Consider the following 15916-nt stretch of genomic DNA (forward strand, 5'->3'; position numbering starts at 1 on the left):
AGTTTTGTAGATCGAGAGACTGAAATTCTTGCCCATTCTTCCTTGGCAAAAAGCTCGATCTCAGTGAGGTTTGATGGAGATTGTTTGTGACCAGCAGTTTTCAGCTCTCTTCACAGATTCTCGATTGGATTCAGGTCTGGACTTTGACTTGGCCATTCTAACACCTGGATATGTTTAAATGTGAACCATTCCATTGTAGATTTCGCTTTATGTTTGGGATCATTGTCTTGTTGGAAGACAAATCTCAGTTCCAGTCTCAGGTCTTTTGCAGACTCCAACAGGTTTTCTTCAAGAATGGTCCTGTATTTGGCTCCATCCATCTTCCCATCAATTTTAACCATCTTCCCTGTCCCTGCTGAAGAAAAGCAGGTCCAAACCTTGATGCTGCCACCACCATGTTTGACAGTGGGGATGGTGTATTCAGGGTGATGAGCTGTGTTGCCTTTACGCCAAACATATCGTTTGGCATTGTTGCCAAAAAGTTCGATTTTGGTTTCATCTGACCAGAGCACCTTCTTCCACATGTTTGGAGTGTCTCCCAGGTAGCTTGTTGCAAACTTTAAATGACACTTTTCACGCATATCTTTGAGAAAAGGCTTTCTTCTTGCCACTCTTCCATAAAGGCCAGATTTGTGCAGTGTACAACTGATTGTTGTCCTATGGACAGACTGTCCCACCTCAGCTGTAAATCTCTGCAGTTCATCCAGAGTGATCATGGGCCTCTTGGCTGCATCTCTGACCAGTCTTCTCCTTGTTTGAGATGAAAGTTTAGAGGGACAGCAGGGTCTTGGTAGATTTGCAGTGGTATGATACACCTTCCATTTCAATATGATCGCTTGCACAGTGCTCCTTGGGATGTTTAGCAGGTGCATTTATACGGAGAATTGATTACACACAGGTGGATTATATTTATCATCATTAGTCATTTAGGACAACATTGGATCATTCAGAGATCCACAATGTACTTCTGGAGTGAGTTTGCTGCACTGAAAGTAAAGGGGCCGAATAATATTGCACGCCCCACTTTCCAGTTTTTGAATTTCCACAAAAATTTAAAATAAATTTCGTTCAACTTCACAATTGTGTCCCACTTGTTGTTGATTCTTCACCAAAAATTTACATTTGGTATCTTTATGTTTGAAGCATGATATGTGGGAAAAGGTTGAAAAGTTCCAGGGGGCTGATTACTTTCGCAAGGCACTGTATCTAGATGTGTGGTGAGAGCTCTAAACTCTCAAGGGCTTCACAGAAGTTTATAACAGAGCCGTAAAATTCAAAAAAAAAAAATATATTTTTTCCAGAAAAATGATATTTCATCCCCAATTTTTATTTTCCCAAGGGTAACAGGACCACAAGAGTTATTGTGCAATTTGTCCTGAGTACGCTGATACCCCATATGTATGGGTAAACCACTGGGTGGGTGCATGGCAGAGCTTGGAAGGGAAGGAGCGCCGTTTTGGAATGCAGACTTTGATGGAATGTTCTGCGGCCGTCATGTTGCGTTTGCTGAGCCCGTGTGCCTAAACAGTAGAAACCCCCCAAAAGTGACCCCATTTTGGAAACTAACCCCCCCCCCCCAAGGAGCTTATCTAGATGTGTGGTGACCAGTGGCGGATTATAATGAGGTCAATTTGGGCAGTCGCCCCGGGCCCAGTGGGGTTAAGGGGCCCACAGCCCCCAAGCCAGTAAATTGCCCCATTATAATCCGCCACCGCGCAGGGCCGGATTATAGGCAGGGCAGGCGGGGCTTCAGCCCCGGGGCCCCCACCACATGAGCTTCTAAGGGGGCCCCCACCACATTCCTGCTGGCTGCTGCAATGGCACTCCATCTTCTCCCCACCTAAAAGTGAGTGACCGTGGGGGCGGCATTATGTGCTCTGCTACCAGCAGCATCTACAAGTAGCGTGCAAAGGCTTGTGATGAGATCACAGGAGGGAAGGTGTCAGGGCCCCCGATCATGTGACCCCTGTCTCCTCCCCTCCTGTGACCTCATCACAGGTCCTGTGCGCACAGCACAGAGCACTGAGAGCAGCCATGTATGTGGAGTGCGGCTCTGCGGGTGGAGGTCGGTGCTGGAGGCTCCATTATTCTCTACGTGGAGTGCGGCTCTGCGGGTGGAGGTCGATGCTGGAGGCTCCATTATTCTCTATGTGGAGTGCGGCTCTGCGGGTGGAGGTCGGTGCTGGAGGCTCCATTATTCTCTATGTGGAGTGTGGCTCTGCGGGTGGAGGTCGGTGCTGGAGGCCCCATTATTCTCTATGTAGAGTGTGGCTCTACGATTCGTGACCCCCGTCACGTGACGAGGGGGGCCCCACAGAGTCTGAACTGCCCCGGGCCCTGGCTACCCTTAATCCACCCCTGGTGGTGACTGGTGAGCACTTCGAACCCCCAAGTGCTTCACAGAAGTTTATAATGTAGAGTCGTGAAAATAAAATCATTTTTTTCGACAAAAATGATTTTTGCCCCCAAATTTTTATTTTCTTAAGGGTAACAGGAGAAATTAGACCTCCTAAGTTGTTGTGAAATTTGTCCCGAGTACGCTGATACCCCATATGTTGGGCTAAACCACTGTGATCGCCTTACTGCGATCCTTGGGAGGCAGAATAAACAAATCCACAAAAGGTGAAGAATTGGTTTTATTTTTTACGCAGTTCCTCGTGCGGTATTAGTGATTAGGCGACTTTATTCCTCGGGTCGGTGCGATTACAGCGATACCAGATTTACATCCTTTTTTCGTGTTTAGCTTCTGTCACACATTAAAAGGCGCTTTTCTTTGTAAGAATTTTTTGTAAGATTTTTGCATCATTGTATTTTGAGAGCTATAATTTTTCCATATTCTGGCTGACAGTCATGTTATGGCTTGTTTTTTGCGGGACGAGCTGACGTTTCTATTGGTACCATTTTCGGGCACATGACTTTTTTTGATCACTTTCTATACTGATTTTTGTGGAGGCAGAATGAACAAAAACTAGCAATTCAGGAATTGTTTTTTTTCCTCCGTTCCTCGTGTGGTAAAATTGGTAAAGCAGCTTTATTCTCCGGGTCACTACGATTATCTTTTTTTGTGTTTTGGTGTTTTTTTTTTTTTATTTTTTACACAAAAACTTTTATAGAAAAAATTATTATTTTTGCATCACTTTATTCTGAGAGCTATAACTTATTTTTCCGCTGATGGAGCTGTATGGTGGCTTGTTTTTTGCGGGACAAGATGGCGCTTTCAGTGATACTATATTACCATTCGTTTTTTTTATTGCGTTTTATTACACTTTTTCCAAGCAGTAGGATGATACCGCTTGGAAAAAACAGGATTTTTTGGGTTGCTTACCGTAAAATCTGTTTCTCGGAGCCTTCATTGGGGGACACAGAGACCATGGGTGTATGCTGCTGCCACTAGGAGGCTGACACTATGCACAAAAAAAGGTTAGCTCCTCCTCCGCAGTGTACACCCCACCGACCGGTAGGAAGTTCCTCAGTTAGTGAGAAAGCAGTAGGAGAAGTAACAGAATAGATTGAAAACAGAACAAACAACTCAACTGTAACAAACCGACAAACATAAGAACAGGAGTTGTAGAACATGGGAGGGTGCTGTGTCCCCCAATGAAGGCTCCGAGAAACAGATTTTACGGTAAGCAACCCAAAAAATCCTGTTTTCTCGTTCGCCTTATTGGGGGACACAGAGACCATGGGACGTCCCAAAGCAGTCCCTGGGGTGGGAAACAAACTTCCATCAGGCCAGAGGACTCGCCACCGCAGCCTGCAGAATCCTTCTACCTAGGCTGGCGTCCGCCGAAGCGTAGGTGTGGACCCTGTAGCATTTCACAAAGGTGTGAACCGATGACCACGTTGCAGCCTTGCAAAGCTGCAGCGCGGAAGCTCTGTGGCGCACCGCCCAGGAGGCACCCACCGCCCGGGTAGAGTGCGCTCTGATCCCTGGAGGGGCCACTCGATGCTTGACCCGGTATTCCTCCAAAATTGCCGATCTGATCCAGCGCGCAATAGTGGCCTTTGAGGCTGGGTGATGAACAGAGAGTGACTTCCGCAAGGAAGTCGTCCGGGCTAGATAGACTCTCAATGCCCTGACTAGGTCCAGCTTGTTCAAAGACCGCTCCCGAGGGTGAGCTGGGCTCGGGCAGAAGGATGGCAGAACAATGTCCTCATTGAGGTGAAACGAAGATACCACCTTCGGAAGAAAAGAGGGCGGAGGCCGCAGAACTACCCTGTCCTGATGAAGGACCAAAAAAGGAGAGCGGCAAGAAAGTACCGCTAATTCCGACACGCGCCGGATGGAGGTAATGGCCACCAGAAAGGCCACTTTCCAAGAAAGGAGGGAAAGGGAAACGTCCCTGAGAGGTTCAAAAGGAGGACCCTGCAGAACCTGAAGAACCAAATTAAGATCCCAAGGATCCACGGGAGCTCGGTACGGAGGAACCGTGTGAGCCACACCCTGGAGGAAGGTTTTGACCTGGGGCCGGGAGGCCAGCGTTTTCTGAAATAAAATGGACAGTGACAAAACTTGACCCTTCAAGGAACTGAGAGCAAGCCCCGCATCCAGCCCTGCCTGAAGAAACGCCAGAATAGAAGGGAGCGAAAAAAACCAAGGGCGCGATGTCATTGGCCTCACACCAGGAGAAATAGGCTTTCCAAGTACGGTAATAGATCTTCGAAGAAAAAGGCTTTCTGGCGCGGATCATGGTATGAATTACCCGATCAGAGAATCCTGCCCGTCTCAAAACCTCGGTCTCAACAGCCACGCCGTTAAATTGAGCGACCAAGAATTGGGGTGGCAAATCGGGCCTTGAGACAGCAGATCTGCCCGTCGGGAAGCTTCCAGGGGGCGTCCGCGAGAAGGTTGACAATGTCTGCGAATCAAGACCTTCTGGGCCAATTCGGGGCGATGAGGATGACTGGAATCCCCTCTGCTTTGATTTTCTTCAACAACTTCGGAAGAAGAGGCAGAGGAGGGAACAGGTAGGGGAGCACGAACTGTGACCAAGGGACGGCCAGAGCGTCGGCGCCCACTGCCAGAGGGTCCCGAGACCTGGACACGAATTGTGGGACTTTCCTTTGAGGCGAGATGCCATGAGGTCTACATCCGGGGTTCCCCACCGACGGCAGAGCAGATGAAACACCTCCGGATGTAGGGACCATTCCCCTGCCGCGAGACCCTCGCGGCTGAGGAAATCGGCGGCCCAGTTGTCCACGCCGGGAATGTGAACCGCGGAAACCGATGGAACAAAGGTCTCTGCCCACTGAAGAATTCTGGACACTTCCGCCAGGGCTGAGACACTCCGTGTCCCCCCTTGGCGGTTGATATACGCCACCGCTGTGGCATTGTCTGTCTGAATCCTGACAGGCAGGCCCTTGAGGCGCCTTTCCCAGTGGACGAGAACTAGATGGATCGCCCGTATCTCTAGGACATTGATCTGCAGAGCTGATTCCTGAGTCGACCATCGACCCTGAACAGTGTGATTGCGGAACACTGCACCCCAGCCGATGAGGCTGGCGTCCGTAGTGACAATCTGCCAGTGAACGGGAAGAAAAGACCGCCCCAAGAGAATGAAGGGAGACGTCAACCACCAGTTGAGAGACCGCCTGATCCGGCAGGAAAGGCGAACCGGACGATCCAGAGACAGAGCCGACCTGTTCCACCTGGACAAAATGGCCTGCTGGAGTGGCCTGGCGTGAAATTGGGCAAAGGGAACTGCCTCTATCGCCGCCACCATCTTCCCCAGGACCCTCATGGCTGTCCTGAGGGATGGAAATCGTGTGATCTGTAATGCTCTCACGCCCTGCTGCAGGGAAAGAATCTTGTCTTGTGGGAGAAATACCCTTGACCGACGAGTGTCGAACAGAAGGCCCAGAAACACAAGGCGTTGAGTAGGGACCAGACAGGACTTTTCCCGGTTGACGATCCACCCAAAACTGGACAGGGTGTCTAGAACGATCGCCACACTTAGGCGGGCCTGTTGAAAGGAGGGGGCCTTGATCAGGATATCGTCGAGGTACGGAAAAAGAACGAGACCTCTGATCCTCAACAAGGCCATCAACGCCGCCATAAACTTCGTGAAGACTCTGGGAGCGGTGGCGAGCCCGAAAGGAAGCGCGACGAACTGGTAATGTTCGTGAAGAATCGCAAACCGCAGGAACTTCTGATGTCCGGGAAATATGGGCACATGTAGATAGGCATCTTGGATGTCTATGGAACCCATGAATTCCTGCTCCTCCATGGAAGCAATTACCGAGCGAACTGACTCCATCCGGAAGTGGCGAAGGCAAACTCTCTTGTTGAGTAACTTGAGATCCAAGATGGGTCGAACTGTCCCGTCCTTTTTCGGCACCACAAACAGGTTTGAATAAAACCCTGTGAAGCGTTCCGATTCGGGAACGGGCACAATCACCCCAGAACTGAGAAGAGAGGCGATGGCCGAACCGAACCCCAGGACCAAGGCCGGATCCCTCGGCGGACGGGATTGTAAGAAACGATCCCGTGGAAGAGAAATTAACTCTATTTTGTATCCTGTTGATACAACCTCTCTGACCCAAGCGTCCTCTACTGAGGCGAGCCAGACGTCGCTGAAGAAGAGAAGTCGACCTCCCAATTGGAAGGGACCCACGGGAGACCGATGGTAGTCATGCGGACGTAGACCGTCCAGATCTAGATCTGGACGGTCTTCCCTGGGAAGAGTGGGACCGCCAGGACGGAGTGGGCCTGAAGGAAACCTTTCTTTCCTGACGTGCCTGTGGCCTTTGCTGGTTGGAAGGGTTTTCCGCCGTATTGAAACGGCGGAAAGTCCGAAAGGGACGAAACTGACGCCTTGGAGGAGGTCTGCGAGGCTTGGAGGGGAGAAGAGAACTCGTACCTCCGGTAGCGTCCTTAATAATCTGATCCAATTGTGATCCGAAGAGACGCACTCCCTGAAAAGGCAGATTGGTCAGAGACTTTTTAGAGGACAAGTCCGCCTGTCAGGCCTTGAGCCAAATTGTACGTCGGATTGCCACGATGTTACTTGACGCCTGAACTGCGCAAGATGCGGCATCCAAGGAGGCAGAAAGCAGATAATCCCCCGCATGGGAAATCTGATTGGCGAGATCGGCCAAATGCTCTGGTCGTGCCTTATCCAGAATGCCCTGTCGAAGGTCATCTGCCCAAGTGGATATGGCCTTTGCTGCCCAAGAAGAAACAAAGACTGGACATACCGCTGCTGATGCCGCTTCGAAGGCAGATTTTGCTAGAGATTCTATGATCCCATCATTAGAATCTTTTAGCGACGCCACACCTGACAGCGGAAGGACCGTATTATTAGAAAGTCTGGACACGGGAGGGTCCACCGAGGGAGAAGCGGCCCAGTTGTCCGTGAGCTCTTTAGCAAACGGGTACAGCACACCGAGACACTTTCCTCTTTGAAAGCGTCTGGTCGGATCTTCTCTCTCCTTTGTAAAAATCTTTCCAAACTCAGAATGGAAGGGAAACACCCTGGATGGTGTTTCCGCCTGTCTGGACGAAACCTCCTGATCTGAGGATTTCGCAGGGGCGTCAGCGATGTCAAACGTATGGTGAATCGCAGCAATGAGGTTTTGCACCGTAACCTTCATGTTCGCATCCTGGTCTGAATCCAGCTCTAAGACCCTTTCCGATTCCGAAAGCGCTTCACCTGACTCGGGGGAGGAGGCCCGAGAGGGAGACTGCTGGGGACTATGGGGTGAGGTAGGACGAGGGGAGGACTCCGCCTGGAGGTCCTGCCTGGGCCTCTTGCGACTGCCGCTGGCTGGCTCAGATGGGACGTCCTGAGACGTGCTGGGTCCCGCCGAAGCTCCCAAGGGCAACTTGTCCAGAACGGCTACTAGGGACTGAGACACCTTGATGAGGTCTGCCACTGACTGTGATTGAGAGGAGGCCCAACCCGGCATGGGGGGCTCACTCGCCCCTGGGGCTATGGATGGCTCCTGAGCGGCGTCGGGCTGGACGCAGAGCGGGTACGATCAGACTTAGCGTTGGACATAGTGAAAAGAGAGGCAGTGCCGGCCGGTTGGGGGACAGAAGGCAGAGAAGGGTGTCAGTCTGCAGGTGCAGAGCTACTCACGGTCCGGTGTCCCCAAGGGCGATGCTCTCTGATCTGGCTGCAGGATGAGGCCAGGCCAATCCGGCTGAAAAAAGGCCCAGCGACCGAAATCCGGCAGGGAATGAGGTCCGGCTGGCAGGCTGAGAAGATGGCGACCACCAGGGAAAGGGCGCGCTGCCAGAGGGAGAAGAAGGGCGGAGCTCGCCGCAGAGATCCCCTTAGCACCGCCCACTGTCCAATAGCAGGCTGGTGTGAGGCAAGGGGGCTGGGAAGGCCTAGGACGGGCGGGAGAGAAGCCCGCTTAGAAGAAAGGGGCAGGGGGCGTGGCCGCGACGCAGCGGTAGGCCCGAGATGAAGCCGGTGCCTAAATTAATAGCGCCGGCCGCCTGTCAGCACGGGGTCGGCGCGGAAAACGCGCCGCAACACCGGGCCGAAACCCCGGGCCGCGTCCCTGCTTCCCACAGCCCGACCCCTGTATACCCCTGCCGGGATGAAGAAAAAACGGGGGGGGGGGGGGTGCAGAACAAGGCCCGAAAGAACAGGGGCCTTCATGGATGATACCCCTGCCGATGAAAACGCCGGGGGACCGCTAGACCGCATACTCACCCAGGCCGGGGGCCACAATAAAGGTACCTTAGAATCCCACGCTGTCTGTCGTCTTTATGGAATCCACGCCTCGTCCAACCGTCAGGCTCTGGTAGGCGAGATGGTGGGAGGCGGGGGGCAAGGACCGTCCGTATAGCTGGCACGCACCTGTGCGAGGCTCCTGGTCCTGCCGCGGAGACCTATGAGGATACGGGGTGGCAGTACACGCCGTACTCATAGTCTCTTTGTGGGAGTACGGATGTGACTGTTCACTCCGTATCCCTCCGAAACCTGTAAAGGAACGACGCACGACGAGGTAGATAGGGGTCTAATAAAAGACCCGTGTCCACCTCCTACTGACACTAAGCTAAACTGAGGAACTTCCTACCGGTCGGTGGGGTGTACACTGCGGAGGAGGAGCTAACCTTTTTTTGTGCATAGTGTCAGCCTCCTAGTGGCAGCAGCATACACCCATGGTCTCTGTGTCCCCCAATAAGGCGAACGAGAAAGTATAATTTGCTCTTTTTTTTTTTTTTTTTTACTGCATTCACCGAAGGGGTTAACTAGAGTGACACTTATAGACGGGATTTTTAACGGATGCGGCGATACCAAACGTGTACTTTTTTTTGTCTATTTTTTTTTTACATAAAAATATGTATTTTTAGGAAAAGTGTTTTTTTTTTTTTTTTTTTACATATTTTTTAAAAAAAGAAATGTTTGTTTTTTTACCTTGTCCCTTTATGGGACTTTGATTTGCAGATATAATACATTGCAATGCTCCAGCATTGCAATGTATTATACCTATGCTGAAAGCTTCTGAGACCATGCTGTGAGCATGGTCTCAGTGGCTCTCCGTAGCTGGATGACCCGGGGGTCATCATGGCACAGAATGGGCCCCGCAATTACATCGCAGGGACGCCGATCAGAAGGCAGAGGGAGCCCCTGCGATCCTCTGCCTCACCCCTGAACACTGTGATCGCGCTCGATTGCATCAATGAGGGGGTTAACAGCCAGCATCTCCTGCCCGCTCATGCTGTGATCGGTCAGTCAGATTGACTGACCAATCACAGCGCTCTGGGTGAGGAGACTGACTGCAAGGGTCCCCGCACCTCTTGCCGTGCCTGTCAGCACTGAACGGCCACTGCGCGTTTACACGCAGTGACAGTTTGGCTATGCACGTCATGCATTTAGTCATGGTGCGGGAACTTTCACCCAGCTATGACGGACTGTGCATGTCAATGGACGGTAAGGGGTTAATAGCTCATTTACATATTAAGAAAAACATGGATTTTTCTGGAATAAGATCAGATCACTTCCCATGACCCGTGTGCTCATATAGACGGCATAGGAGGGTTGATCCTGATGACAGATTCCCTTTAGTACAGCAACTGCTCCAAAGCATTTCCATTCATCTGCCGGGCATCCAGAATCATTACACAAGTATCTGCCGTATGTAATACAATTCATTAATGCAAATACCTTCTTTACTTGAGAGATTAAATGACTGGGAACGGATAAGAGGAAATGTGGTTCTTCGCTTAAGATTCATATCATCATAGGAAGAAAAACACCTGAAGGATAAAAATGCAAGAACATCAGACATTTACCGAGCTACAGATGATCAACGCAACATCCGAAACTGCTGGTACGTGTTCTCTGATTTGTAAACTGCTGCGGAGCGGGTTGGCGCTACATTAATGACATTACCACTGTTACTAGAGATGCAATCACATCACAACATGGCTACAGACACCACAGGTATAGTACAAACCGGCCGTCACCCGTAGGCCGGGTCGTATAAACGGGCAAACTACTTCTAATGCCCGGCACACACGGGCAAGTACTGCACCATGCAAGGCCTGCGACTGGTCAAAATGCTCACTTGTCATGACCTAAGGGAATTTCAGCACAAATAAAAGGGAATGCTGGCCACAATTTTCCTATATGTCAGAGGATCTTGAGAAAAGATCCCATTTGTGACGCCCCCGATCTCAGGGAATGTCACAGGAATTTTTGTTACAATGTCATGTCATGTTGTAGATTTTAATGCCACATTCACATCTCCAGTAATCATGTGTTAGAACGGATCCAGCAGAAATCCATTGGCAAAAAAAGTTGTGCGGACAGGACTTTTGTTTATTTAAAAAAAAAAAAAAAAAAAAAAAAAATTTCAGCTGTTTTTTTTTTTTTTTTACATTGGAAGTTTATGGAAAAAAGGAGGCATTAAATAGCCATCCAGTTTCTTCCCCTTCAAACTGATATAGTAAGCAAAAAAAAAACACTGTCAGTTGTCTGCGATGGATTTTAGCTGGATCAGATGTACTGGACATGTGAACATAGGCCTAGTGAATTCACTGGCGGAAGAGGAGGATGATCGGTTCCTTGGGAGATAACTGGGAGCATTACTAGTATGCACTGCATACACACCTAAATGCATGTATGCCGAGATACACATTTTTCAATAGAGTTTCATTAAAAATTTTGATCCAAAAAATACACAATTTTAAAAACATGTATCTCCTATCCAGAAGGCTGAGCAGGTGAGGTTTCTCATCCCTAAGAGTCTAAAGGGATTAGTGAAACTTGGAAGTCATCCTTTTTACTTCACTGTTCCATCCATCCTGGCTTCATCTTTAACTGAACCATTGCTAAGAGTCAATGGATATAAAAAAAAAAAAAAAAAAAAAAAAACACACACACGGGAAATGACGACGGAGGGGAAAAAAAAAAAAAATATCAGTGTTACTCCAAGACTGTAACACTCAAACAGAAGTATGAATGTAGCATCTGTCTTTCTGAACTCTTCGGTGCCGATTTAGGACCACATAAAAAGTTCAGCTTAACTTTGATGTGGTCTGTGGCTATACAAAAAAAAGAAAAAAAAGAAAAGAAAAAAAAAAAAAAAAAAAAAAAAAAAAAAAAAAAGGTATAAGCATTACAATCCCCCAAAAGAAAGCGCTCACTGATGGATTCACATCTAACGCATTTTACAGCCAGCCATAGAAAAATCACAGGCTATAAAAGACGTATGGTGAAAAATGGTTAATGAAACTTTTTTTTTTTTTTTACCTAAAATGCATGCTGTTAAGAAAAAAAAACAAAAAAAAAAAAAAAAGTGTTCCCAAAAGTGTCCGTATCCTTCAACCCGCGTTGCTGCTGGAGCCGTCACACAGGCGTATAAAGAAAATTGTCCGAGTTTTATTCGGAAAACTTGGGACAATTTTTCTGCTCAACCATCATTCATGTGCAATCCGTTTTTATACAGCAGCAGTAATGAAAAATTTACAAGGCAAAATACGGTCCTCGGTGTTAATAGAATTGCAATGTAGCTGTAAAAGTAAGAATAAGATGCTACAGAGTTGATCTGTGTGGGATAGGTTTTTTTTTTTTTTTGCACACCCACAAATTTTAAAATTGAGTCCCAAGGGACACATGGAAGAAACTATTATATGCTGCAAAGTTTTTCCTTTTTCTTTTAAACTTTTACAGTAAGTGGAGAAAAACCTGCACTTTTTTCTCCAAGGATGGTTCCCCAACAGGTCATGTTTTCAGGATTTCCTTTGTATTGCACAGGTGATGCAATTATCACCTGAGCAATACTCAGGAAATCCTGAAAACATGACCTGTTGGTGGGCCTTGAGGACTGGAGTTGGGGAACCCTGCTCTAAAGGACAGCACTTGGACCAAAAACAAGCTCACGTGAAACTAACCACTCTAGATTTAGTTGTGCAACCTGCATGAGGATCTGGAGAGAACCTACAGTGTGTGAACAGGAGCCAAATCGGATATAGATTAAAAACCTATAAATGCTACTACGCGAAGAATCTGTTACTGTGAATTGTCATGTAATACAATAACGTGGCACCAGAGGGCGCTCTAACAAACGTTTGCTCGGGAAACTGGTGGTCCCAGATCACAGATGTCACTAGTGTGATCAGCCCCTCGTATTTTAAGAGAACATGGACTTGATTGACCCTTTGAAGTTTGGCCCAAACAAACTGCTAAAATATTTTATAATTTAGTGACGGGTTTCTTTTTGAAGCCCAATATTCATGTCCAAATGAGCAATTGCTCACATGAACTAACGCTAGGTTTACTTACGCTATAACGCCGGGTCGGAGCTCAAAGCAAAAATTAAAGTAAAAAACAAAAACAAAACACCTTTTGATACAGATGTAAAATGTAATGTTCCTGCAGTTATATATGCCCATCCATACAATCACTTGCCGCTTCCATTTTCCATCCATCCTTAATCTCCTCGTTATAGATGATTTGCACTCACCTTTTAGGACTTGGGTAATTATTGCTTTTAGGGATTTTTGACAAGTCATCGTCATTGAACGGAGACCAGCATCTACAGCGAACGCAAATAAATAAGGCCAAACCGATGCATATGAGCAGACAGAGGACCACATAACTCTGCTGATCGGATACCTGAGATACAAGAAGTACGAGGTTTCACTTACAGCATGGGAACAGGAAGAAGAAAAATACAAAAATCGTAAGGAGTTCAACCAACAATGAAGTTAATAATTGAGTAAACGTATTGTGGTCCGATCTCCACTAGTGAATGGGTTAAATATATTCGGTTAAAAGGATTGTTCTGATGAAATAAAGTTATCACCCAACTTACCGATCAGTCGAGGTGAGACAGCTGGGACATGCACAGATGGGCAAAATGAGGAATTTTACAATGGGGCACTTTTTCCCCCACTGCAAATGGAAGAGGCAGGTTGGACGCCCAACCGCTGCTTCATTCATTTTCCATAGGGGATCTGGAAAAACAAGCCCCATAGATAATGAAGCAGCGGTCGAGCATGAGCTCTGCCGATAAGAGATAAAAGTGCCCGATTCTGCTGATGGGTGGAGGTCCAAGAGGTCGCACCCTCACCAATCAATAAGTTACCACCCATTCTGTGGAGAATTTGATTTCACCGGACATCCACTTTTAATGTTAGCTGAACCTACAAATTTCTACAAAACTGATCGACCATCTAAGGCCTGTTTCACACATCAGTTTTTTCAAATCAGTCAAGATCCGCCGTTTTGCAAAAAAACCCAATCTGCCATTTTGCTTGGCGGATCCGTTTTTTTTTCTCCCATTGACTTGCATTACCGGCGGATCTTGACGGATGGCCATCCGTTGGATCCGTTTTTTTGCGGATCCGCCAAAATTTTGGCGTCGCCAGCATGCCTGAACGGACCATGCAACGTTTTTTCGGGTGGCCAGATACGCATTTTACATTGCGCATGCCCAGAGGATTTGCTTCGGCCGCAAATTTAACCCTGTTCTGGCGGTTTCTCTCTCTCTCTCTCCTCTTCCCCAGGCAGCAGTTCCTTTAAAATTCTTCCTTCGACGGATCCGTTAAAACAACGGTCCAGTGACAAACGTTGTGGTCAGTACAGGAACGAATCCGTTGTCCGCCATTTCAGCGGATTTTAACTGGCAACAAAAACTGATGTGTGAAACAGGCCTAATGGGTATGCATGGAGTCACCTGACAGAAGGTGTATGGGCACTGCGATGTTTAGATGTGGCACATGGAGCTTGTAAAAATAAGCTTGATGTACACACGGGACAGAGCCCACCCAATCCCGAATGTGCCTCGATTGGTGACGGCTTCCAATCCCCTGACCTCTGCAGCCAAAGCCCTCAGAGGTCCGGTGACCAGAAATGGGAAATCATTGCTTCCGATTCTGGTGGAGACCGCTGGAAGTGCCTGTGCTGGAGCAATAGGGGTGATGGCCGTGACTATAGATCTTATTACATGGCCTGTTTTTTCAAATTTTTTGGGGGGTAGTCAGATGACCCCAATCAATAGCCAGAACTGTATGCATGTAAAAGCGAGTTACAAATATATCTGACAGTCCTCTTTCTATGAAGATAAAATTAAAGTGTCAAACAAGGTCAGCATTTATAGCAGCTGTGCATTAAATACTTGGTGAACTCGTGTCGGGACAAGCTCTTATTTAGGGTGGGAGCAGAATTAAATTATTGCCTTGGCTTGTTGCCTTACATCCAGGTTCAGACAGTGCAGAATGGGGGGCGCAGGCTGATTTCTTACCTCCCGCTTTAGCTCCGTGACCGTGGCGGACAGGTTGGAGACGAGCTGGGTCATGTTGAGGAGCTGAGCTTGGAGCAGTTGAATTGATTCTGTTTGACGTTGATCCTGATAAATAAAAAGCATTTCACAATCTTGGTCATATAGACAATTCTGCTGTTCCAAATATTCGTCATAACTAAACTTCTCCAAAAGACGACACCCCGGTGAGTGGGGGACCAGGTGGTGTTCCTGTAACATTACAGCCTGCACATGGGAAAAACGCTGGCAGATTAGAAAACTGATCCTCCCACAGAAAATGAGCACGAAACTGGAAAAATGTGGGGAATTGGTGAATAAATGCACTAGTGTGTGTGACTAAGTTCAGGAACTTGTGACTAATTTATTGCTGCAATGTCAATGAAAATAACTTTAGGCAATTATGATGCGACAAAGACCAGCTCAACAGGTTTATCACTCAATATTGCTACAAAATATTCAGAAGTCTTTCATTACCTGCTCCTCTGCTATTCGGGAAGTATTTTGAAGCTTTAATATTGTTTTGTTGAAGGCTCTCTGCATTTCTTCCATTTGTTTTCGATACCTTAAAAAAAAAAAAGAAAAAAAAAAAAAAAGAAAGATATCATTAGTGTTTTACATGAAATTCCAATCCCATGCTGCAGGGGTCAAAAGGAGTCTGCAGCAGTCTAAACTAGCTCTTCACGTCTGCTTTACCAAATAAATCAGCATAAAAGCCACAAATAAATTGACCCCATCACTGAGGAGTGTTTCTAGCTACCGATGCGGTGTAAGTCAGTGAGGACAGAGTGAAGGTCCATCTAGATGAGCCAATAATCGGAGAAGGCTGGTTGCCAATTTGCCGCCATGTGAACATAGCTGGATGTACACAACGCACATTCGGAGGGTGACTGGATCATTAATGCCGGTACAAAAACTAGGATCTATTGCCCCATGTACAGGAGGAGGTCCCAGGACCACCACTTTTCCTGTTTTTCAGCTGATGCATACAGATCAGTAAAGGAGTGTCAATAGGTTTAGTTCACATGGGACGCTTTTTACAGTGGTTTTTTTGGAGTCAAAAACAGTTTTACCGTACCAGCAAAGTGAATGTTTTTAAATTTCAATGTATAAGTTTGCTTTCTCCCTTGCAATCTTTTTTGGAGCTGATGGGCGTCTTTTGAAATATGCACCATGCCAATTGTTTCAGCAT

The 15916-nt window shown here is 47.6% G+C and overlaps 1 protein-coding gene across 3 annotated transcripts in view; it reads right to left on the minus strand.

Moving 5' to 3' along the window:
* The window catches only part of SUCO (SUN domain containing ossification factor), a 116666-nt gene that overhangs the window by 14033 nt on the left and 86717 nt on the right, over positions 1-15916 (minus strand). For all 3 annotated transcript variants that reach the window (XM_073571523.1, XM_073571522.1, XM_073571521.1), the window contains 4 exons: positions 15202-15289; positions 14710-14814; positions 12928-13079; positions 10125-10216 (listed from right to left, as the gene is read on the minus strand). In XM_073571523.1, the coding sequence (XP_073427624.1) occupies positions 10125-10216; positions 12928-13079; positions 14710-14814; positions 15202-15289 (437 nt within the window). The remainder of the gene's footprint in view (positions 1-10124; positions 10217-12927; positions 13080-14709; positions 14815-15201; positions 15290-15916) is intronic.

This window comes from Dendrobates tinctorius, unplaced genomic scaffold (genome assembly GCF_039654945.1).
Source record: "Dendrobates tinctorius isolate UK_male_01 unplaced genomic scaffold, ASM3965494v1 ptg000029l, whole genome shotgun sequence".
Classification (NCBI taxonomy): Eukaryota; Metazoa; Chordata; class Amphibia; order Anura; family Dendrobatidae; genus Dendrobates; species Dendrobates tinctorius.